Raw genomic sequence first — 9,681 nt, 5'->3', positions numbered from 1 at the left:
TCGGACAACTACCAAGACCAAGACCAAGACATCGTATTTACCGGTTTCTGACCCGTAACTATTGCCAAGAAACACCAATTATTATCCATTTTGTTGATAACTATATATTAAGTCAGCTTTGGGGTCGGAAATCGGTTAACTAAATAAGAGGCTAAGTATGACAATTTATATGGTAGCGTTCCCCATCAAGTGCTGCCAAGTTCTCGTACTCATCATCGTATTTACCGGTTTCTGACCCATGACTATTGCCAAGACACACCAATTATTAACCATTTCATTGATAGCTATATATGAAGCCAGGTTTTGGGGTCGGAAATCGGTAAACATATAATAGGCTGAGTATGACAATCTGGTAACGTTTCCCCACGAGTGCTATCAAGTTGTCGTACAATTTCCAAATGCCGAAAAGGAGATTAATGGGGCTGTTACGAATACTTTTTTTCACATACATGGTATAGAGGAAGGGTCATACTACTACCAGGGTCATTAAACTACCACTGGAAATGCCTAAAACGCCTACAAAAGTCTTGGTCTGAGATTACACAAGTTCAGAGCATCCTAGTTAGCAAGTTTTTGACCCCTAACTATTACAAAAACGCATCAGTTATTAACGGTTCTACAATTTTATAACTGTAACTTTGATTGAATGTCGTTCCGCCATTATTTTGATATTACTAACGCAATCAATCAATCATCTAGCAAATTTATATCTTATCCCTTCTTCCTTTTCCTCTCTTCTCGCCTATGTTCTATCCTTCTCTATTCTTCAATTAGATGTTTCATTATGCAGTTAGGATTCACTATGCAATGAGCTTCGTTTTTCTATGCACTTTACTTATGTTGCTTATAATTATGTAATGTTGCCTTTTAAATCGCTTCTCGTAGGTATAAATTTAGCCCCTTCTCTTAATTGCTTCTCGTATATAATTTTGGCCCTTCAGTTGCTTCTTGTATGCAATTTATGTTATCTAAAAGTTATATAGTAGATCGTTCCTAACCTACACTCCGTTGACCCCCCATGACACAGACCATTCCCCACCCACTCTAACACCATACAGACCATTCCCCACCCACACTAACACCATACAGACCATTCCCCACCCACACTAACACCATACAGACCATTCCCCACCCACATTAACACCATACAGACCATTCCCCACCCACACTAACACCATACAGACCATTCCCCACCCACACTAACACCATACAGACCATTCCCCACCCACACTAACACCATACAGACCATTCCCCACCCACACTAACACCATACAGACCATTCCCCACCCACACTAACACCATACAGACCATTCCCCACCCACACTAACACCATACAGACCATTCCCCACCCACACTAACACCATACAGACCATTCCCCACCCACACTAACACCATACAGACCATTCCCCACCCACACTAACACCATACAGACCATTCCCCACCCACACTAACACCATACAGACCATTCCCCACCCACACTAACACCATACAGACCATTCCCCACCCACACTAACACCATACAGACCATTCCCCACCCACACTAACACCATACAGACCATTCCCCACCCACACTAACACCATACAGACCATTCCCCACCCACACTAACACCATACAGACCATTCCCCACCCACACTAACACCATACAGACCATTCCCCACCCACACTAACACCATACAGACCATTCCCCACCCACACTAACACCATACAGACCATTCCCCACCCACACTAACACCATACAGACCATTCCCCACCCACACTAACACCATACAGACCATTCCCCACCCACACTAACACCATACAGACCATTCCCCACCCACACTAACACCATACAGACCATTCCCCACCCACTCTAACACCATACAGACCATTCCCCACCCACACTAACACCATACAGACCATTCCCCACCCACTCTAACACCATACAGACCATTCCCCACCCACACTAACACCATACAGACCATTCCCCACCCACTCTAACACCATACAGACCATTCCCCACCCACACTAACACCATACAGACCATTCCCCACCCACACTAACACCATACAGACCATTCCCCACCCACTAACACCATCCAGACCAGTCCCCACCCACACTAACACCATACAGACCATTCCCCACCCACACTAACACCATACAGACCATTCCCCACCCACACTAACACCATACAGACCATTCCCCACCCACACTAACACCATACAGACCATTCCCCACCCACACTAACACCATACAGACCATTCCCCACCCACACTAACACCATACAGACCATTCCCCACCCACACTAACACCATACAGACCATTCCCCACCCACACTAACACCATACAGACCATTCCCCATCTACACTAACACCATACAGACCATTCCCCATCTACGCTCCCATCACCCTCTTCCATTCTGACTCCTCTCCCTCATCCACCACCAAATGCATCCAGCCAACTCAAACTGGACACTGCACAGAATGAGGTTTGGGAGACACATTCAGCCTCATTCTGTCAGCCCGAGATCAACAGCTCCATCGCACACCCAACTTTCACTGACACGAGGAACAAAAAAAAAATGTCAGGTTGTGCTTTTATTCATGTTAAAATGAGAACATCAGAATCTGCAACATTCAACAATTACAGGTTACTATGCTGTGTCCTCTAAATGAAGTTTCTAAAAGTATATAACAGGGCAAATAAAACCGAAAGTAAAAAAAGCTGGAGTAAAAATGTTCAGATTTCATTGATGATTAAAATCCATTTACAATATTCTTTCTTACTCAAACCTTTCCTGCAAACAGTGGTACGAAGATGTGGACAGACATTATAAGAAAACAGAGGTGGCTGACCTGCACCTAACAATGCCTCATGCCAGTCACTCAGACAAGGGCAAGCACAGAGGAAATAAGTTAACTAAGGTAAAGCTTGTCTGAAGGAATTATCTTAGGAAAGGTTTGTGTTAAGACACCTAAAGAAAATAAATAAAAGGGTAAAATATAAGTGAAGCACACTGAAGGACAGCAGAAGCAAGACTTGTAGAGAACACTTAAGTTGTGAGATGACGTGTTTCCACAAGCCTTGTGTGTATCCCGTAGGATTGACAGATGCATTGATTTAGTACATTTGAATACACTTTTTACAGGCTATTAGTATGTACAGAGCAGTGGGTGCTGCCTCAACAGAGCCCCTGGAGCTCTGATACAGAGCATATCATTAACTAAAGGGATCAGGCCAATTTGTTCTCTAGACACTGTTCAACGGGGCTACAGATTCTCTCCTCGACGAATTTGTGGATTTGATTATGGTAGTTATTTGATGCTAGCATTTAGGCTACAAAAGGAACAACACTATGCCACCAAACCTGACGCTGGGCCCGGCTGGTGAACTGATGCTAACAGACTGACAGAATTTCACAAGCATATGCTATTCTTTCATAAAATATGGAATGTTAGTCTGACATTGAACACCATTTGTAACAATTACAGTAACTGGCCACTCCTCACCTCCCTCCGGCCACAATGGACAGAAATCTCAGGAAGTACACAAATCCTTAACGAAGGTGACAGTTTTGTTTTTCTGTGAAGTGGACTTGACAGATGATGCTGGATCAACCTGTGCTAAAGTCTGTCATTTTCAGTTTTCAAGTACAGTAGATTAAAATGCAGTGACTGAAGTTGCCTCAATACATTCACAATTAGGTCGTGGAAAACGGCTTGTGGTCTGAACGAGCCACCAAGCCTGATACCTGTACTTGCACCTGGACGAGGCATATCACCTCCATCAAATTGAGTTTTAGCATAGCTTGGATCCATATTTTGCTGCTCATACGATACACCTCCCCTCCCCGATCCCAATAATCCCCTCCCTCCCAGAGAATGTTTTGCTGTGTTGGGTCACGTCTTGTCAGCAGCAACAATGCACGGCACAAGGAAATTAGACACAGTTGATGGAGCACTTCATACATTTCGTTCCTACAGCTACCCTCTTACCTATTAATAAATACAAAATACAGGAGCACAATCTTGAGGACCTAATGTATCCGAGCATTATTAATATTAATAAATATCACAATATGAGCCTACTGACCCCTGCAGTAAAGTGGGCTGGCTACTGCTGGCCAGGACACACCACAAGTGCTGGCCCAATGCTGTGCAAGACCCTGTGGCCTGAAGTGTTCAGGGTTGAGCTCTTCCAGAAGGAAAACAAAGCATCTTTCTCGAATGAAAATAGTTATAGGCTTTAGATCCTTAAAGCTCTTGCTGGAAAAGTTCACAAAAAATAAAAAATAAAAAGACATTCCAGCAGATTCGGGAGGCCCACAAGATACCACGGAACTGTGAAAAAGAAGTGTTGACTAGGTAGACAACCCTGCCAGAACACTTAAAGCCTTTCTGGTGAAGGACACGGCTTGGCTCACCTCACACACTGTACACGCCTGGACAGGCTGCCATGAAGTCACATGCTGAACCTGATCCATCAGCTTTAAGGAATCCCACCAGCCAATGTAACTCTCCCCTCAACACTCCAGTCTGCAGGACCTTACACACTCACTCACACCTATAGTAACTGCATCCATCCATTCACTTCATAGGACAGGTAGAGATATAAAAACATCCTGCAACACAAAAGTGGAAAATCTCAATACTTCCAGAGTATTTGGCAGGAATCTTAAGCTGGACTTGAATCATATGAATGAGAACCCTGCAACCAAACAAAACAAGACTGGTAAAGAAAAAACCCGAGCTATTCTTGCTGTAATGCCTAACACGCTACTCATTACCAAGATCTAGATTCTCTCACAACCCGAGTGTCTGTAGCTGGTGTCCGTGAGTATATTAGTGTGTGTGTTTTGTCCCCCTGATGACTGCGCGCCTATCACAGTACTACACCAATGGAGTGGATCACATATTAGTACCACAGTAAGCCATAAGTATTACATGTTCCACCTTTAGTCATGAGAAAACGGAAACTGGCAAGAGTACACCATGTAAAGCTTTCAGGATTCATGGATAAAGTGTGGTCAAAATATCTACTACTTCTGTTCTTGGAAAAATACCTAACCAAGGCCACTTTCAGCAGGCCCTATTCTCCCCGCGCAGGCAGAGCAAGGGATCAAAACAAGTCCATTTGACAACTTGGACGAATGATCTAGATAACATTCACAGGGACCAAACTCAAACTCCTGGCTGGCAAGAACTACATCCCTGTGAGACGCCTCTTACAACGTGCAATGTAAGTCAGCTGTACTGTCATTCCCGTGTGTTGGGGGCACTCTGGGTCTTGTCTTTCTACAATTATGAAAGTAAGAAATGTGAAGACCAATCAAAATATCCATGAACTAGAGAAAATAAGGTTTTAATATGAAATAAATTATATATTAACATACCTAACAGCAATACATAACATCTTTCATCCTAGAAGGCTAATATCAGTGCAGCTTGGATATGAAACACCCTAATCTAGTTTACCAAAATAATAAACTTTTGTTCCCATTGTATATGATGTCTATGTCAAGGCTGGGATGCTCGCACACGCTAACGAGATCTCACCGTGTTAATAGTAGCTTTATGTCTAGTACAAGTTAGGTTAGCCCGGGTGTGTGGCGGGGCAGCTATCACAGCCACTGGTGTACACTTCCCATGCCTAAAGGTGTCCAAGGGTGGCGGTAGTAGTAGTAGTTCAAGCTTATACAGGGTAAGGATGATTAACACTTTCCAGACTGAAGCTGTTGCTGATGTTGCTTCTTGTCTTTTATACTGAACAGAGAAAAAACATGAAGCAAGCCATGAATTACTTATTTTTTTTTTTAGAGTTTTATAATCCTAACGACAGGATGCATAGTTATATTATAATTGTGACTACTGGTAATCCGAGCGTGTGCGCGAACACACGAGCAGCAGCCTTGGCGACGCTCACACGTGCTGGCGACGCGACAGCTTCTCCTCTTCCTCCAGCTGGTGGCGCAGCTTCACCACGCGGTCCCTCAGCTGATTCCACCACTCCAGATTTTCCAACACCACGTCCCCAAGCTGCTGCGCATAGGCTGTTAGGGAAGGAGCATTGTCACTGAACTGTCATGTAACTATGATATTCACTGGTCTTCCACCCTTCCCCAAATTCAATACTGTGGCCAAATTGACAAGCTAAAGCTTCACTTAACCCGGTAGCAGCGGGGATCATGTTTCTTAATGGACCCACCAAGTGAGAAAAATGAGAAAAATCACCCCTCGCACAAACCATTTCATAATATATATCAAAGCATTTGTGATCAGATTATATATCATCTATTTTGGGGGTTTATATCATGGCACAAATTTGGCCCGTCGCTGCTATACGGTAAAGCCACAAATTTGGCCCGTCGCTGCTACCGGGTTAACACATGCAAAACAGAAAACCAAATACAAAGTGAAGGGAAGCAAAATAAACAACCACAAGTGTGTGAAATCTGGCACTCACCGTCCACGTCATAATCCACTTCGTTGGTCATCTGGTACAGAGGGATGAGCATCTTGTCCATCTTGTCTCTGTGGGCAAAGTACTGGCCGTGCAGGTCCACCACCTCCTCCTCAGCCTCCTGCACTGCACTCATGGCCACTTGGAAGGCCTGCTGGTCTGCACTCATCTCATTTTCCTGCAAAGAAAAATACAGGTTACAAGAAGGCCCCCTCTCAAATACACCGAAGCATTCACTGCAGTGATGTACTCCAATGGCTCCTCAGTTATAAAAATTACTGTGCACCTTGCGAATATGTTTATCAGTACCTAATATATTTGTTTCCTTTTTATCCACTAACCTTTACATCAACAGTCATACCATATTATGATTTTGTTTTCATTGAACCTCAGGTAAACATACATCAGAGCAGACCCAATGCCAAGGACTCACATTGAGGTTAGAGAGAGTGGAGTAGTCAACATTGTTGGTGCCATTCTCGTCAGGTTCCTTCTCTATTGGCGTGGACTTGTAATTGTCCTCAGTGCTTTCAGAGAGACCCAACTCCTTTACCCTGTCTGCATACCTGGGAAAGGAGAAAACCACAATGTAAACAGAACCAGATGCTCAACTATTTACATGAAAAGGCAAATGAATTAGGGTTTCTTCATAAAATAGAAGCAACCAAGATGTTATGGGACATATATGGTAGAACTCTTGAAAGAAGACATACCTGAGGGTGTTTAACGTGTGTTCACAGCAGTTCATGCCGGGGGAGATCATGGCAATCATGCAGGTCTTGCTCTTGTCCCCGATGAAGGAGTCTCGGAGCACCTGCGTCAGCTTGGAAGCCCTGAAGGGAAGGTGAGCTCCTTTGCGGCCCAGCGCACGGATGCACTCCTTCAGGGCCAGGAGGGACTTGTTGATCTCTGCCCCTTCCATGCCTGCCAAGGAAACAACTTACTGGAGCACCCACATATACAATGAACACTTCCTTCAATCATTACAATATGAACAGATTAAGAACAAGCCTGTGTTCTGCCTTACGGGTCTGCCTGTTGGCGCTGGAGGTGTCTGCTCCCCTCTCATTGCCCGCCAAGTCAATGAGAGAGAACTTGCCGTGGAGTTTATACGCCTTGTCGCCTTGCTTTTCTATTCTATCCAAGTTTCTCAAAATTATCTGGAAAAAAAAAATCATAAAAGACTGACTGGACTAACTACCAGACATGAGCAATAACAGAGAATCCAAGATCAATCCCCTCCCCACCCAAGCATGCAAAGGGAGAAGGGCAAGAGTGAACTGACGCACCTGGAAGACAGCATGGGAGCGCGACGACTGGTTGTTGGCGGTGGTTTGGCCGGAGGTGCGCACTTGGGAGCCGAGACTGATGAGGCGGAGGACGTCGTCCACGCTCTCGCATGCCCTCTCCTGCAGCCCCACCACCTGCACCACGTTCTTCCCGTCCTCCAGCACCCGAAGCTTCGTCTTGTTGTTGAGCAGATCAAAAACCTGACGCAGAGGAGCACAGGGTGAGGTAGATGTTCGGATTCTCCATCTACGTTCCTACGATTTTCTTATTGGAATACTCAAGTTTGTGTCAGGATGAATGCAATATCAACACAAAGCTAATGTTTCTCTGTCTCCATCTCCTGAAATTGACCTCTCTTTCGGCCACTCCTCTGAACTCTTTTTAATAGGAGCAGTGATTATTATTATTTTTTTTTTTCCCCATTTCCTTTGCTGTAAAGCAAACACACACACACACACACATATATATTTAAACGTACAATTTTGTTTATAACCTAAGGAAGAGGAGTAGAGGGTTTAGCTGAGGTTGGGGATTATCTATGGACCTATGATTTTGTTTGTATCATCTGGAATTCTAAAGTTTGTGTCGGGATGGATACAACACTAACACGAAGCCAATACACTGCCTCACCGGTCATTAGCATTCCTTCCTAACTACTCTTCACTCCTTCCCCTAAAGAATCACCTCAACTTATTTGTATGCAAGAACAAAGGCAGAAACCAATGGCAATACTCACCTTACCACCATAAATTTCAAAAAAGCTAGCAGAGATTTGTAGGTTAAGATTTCTATACTTTGGGTTCTTAATGTAGATAAACACGTCTTTGGCCACCATAGCATAAATTCCCTTTGCACAGTCCTGGTTCTTGCCCTGGAAGTCACCCCCCATGGTGTGTGTCTTGCCTGAGCCGGTCTGACCGTAGGCAAAACAGGTTGCCATGCCACCCTCAAAGATGGTCTGAACTAGAGGTCTCGCTGTGTATCTGGAACAGAGGAACATTGGTAAGCACACGCCCCCCTGCTAAGACCTGGACTCATACGCATCGTTGCCAGATTGTCATACTCAGCCTCTTGTATTTGTCGATCGTCAACCCAAAATTGTCTCCTCCACTCCAATAACTGGCTTCATAATACAGTTATCATTAAAATGGTTAGTTATTGGTGCTCCTTGGCAATAATTATGAGTCAGAAGCCAGAAAATAAGATGCTCTGAGTACGATAACATGACAACGGTGCTCATACTCTCACCCAGCACCTGCTCCTTGGAACCCCGCTTTACACTATGACAAAAATACGTAACAAGTTTAGTACCACATAAAACTTGAAGGGTCATATCCTTAAACATTTCGACACCCAAGCAGACATATTTGACACAGTTTTTGTAGGAGTTGTGGGCATTTCCATGGGTAGTTTCATGACCATGGTGGTAGTTTGACCCTTAAACTGTACTATGAACCTAAAAGAATATATGATAACCCAATTGATCTCCTTTTGACCTTTGGATATAGTTGACGTGAGAGGTGTTAGCGTCTGACAACACTAACAAAAGCCTCTTGATCACCATGAAAGAACTGATCTACCAATTCCTTGCACAAATAAGTTCCCGGGGCTCGACAAGCAGCGCACTTACTTGTAGACGAGTTCGTTGTTACAGGTTTCGTCGAAGGCATAGTCAAAGCGGAAGTTCTGGTTCTCGAGGTACTTGGTGAGGTCGACTTTGGTGCGGGGCTCGTGGACGTATAAGGTGTTCCTCTTAGGGATGGTGATCACGTCAATCTCGCGCTTACTATTCTCTGCAAGGGAGGTCACGTTAGGCGCGGCGACAACCAGGGGTGTAGAGTCGGATAGAGTTAACCCAGTAGCTGCGGGGATCATGTTTCTTGAAGGCCCCTCTAAGTGCGAAAAATGAGAAAAAAATCATCACTCACGCAAACCATTTCATAATATATATCAAC

The 9,681-nt window shown here is 44.3% G+C and overlaps 1 protein-coding gene across 8 annotated transcripts in view; it reads right to left on the bottom strand.

Annotated features, from left to right (window-relative positions):
• Window positions 1–2,561: 2,561 nt before the first annotated feature.
• LOC127008353 (kinesin-like protein KIF2A) overlaps window positions 2,562–9,681 on the bottom strand; it is a 70,905-nt gene continuing 63,785 nt past the window's right edge. For 6 of the 8 annotated variants that reach the window (XM_050880263.1, XM_050880259.1, XM_050880262.1 and 3 more), the window contains 8 exons: window positions 9,357–9,618; window positions 8,463–8,709; window positions 7,726–7,926; window positions 7,464–7,596; window positions 7,150–7,360; window positions 6,870–7,002; window positions 6,440–6,614; window positions 2,562–6,026 (listed from right to left, as the gene is read on the bottom strand). In XM_050880263.1, the coding sequence (XP_050736220.1) occupies window positions 5,896–6,026; window positions 6,440–6,614; window positions 6,870–7,002; window positions 7,150–7,360; window positions 7,464–7,596; window positions 7,726–7,926; window positions 8,463–8,709; window positions 9,357–9,618 (1,493 nt within the window). In that variant the 3' untranslated portion in view covers window positions 2,562–5,895. The remainder of the gene's footprint in view (window positions 6,027–6,439; window positions 6,615–6,869; window positions 7,003–7,149; window positions 7,361–7,463; window positions 7,597–7,725; window positions 7,927–8,462; window positions 8,710–9,356; window positions 9,619–9,681) is intronic. The other 2 variants (XM_050880261.1, XM_050880260.1) reach the window with 1 other exon arrangement.

The sequence above is a fragment of the Eriocheir sinensis genome, chromosome 37 (assembly GCF_024679095.1).
Source record: "Eriocheir sinensis breed Jianghai 21 chromosome 37, ASM2467909v1, whole genome shotgun sequence".
In the NCBI taxonomy this organism is placed as follows: domain Eukaryota; kingdom Metazoa; phylum Arthropoda; class Malacostraca; order Decapoda; family Varunidae; genus Eriocheir; species Eriocheir sinensis.
The sequence above is the reverse complement of the archived record's forward strand: the minus strand, read 5'-3'. Positions and strand labels throughout refer to the sequence as shown.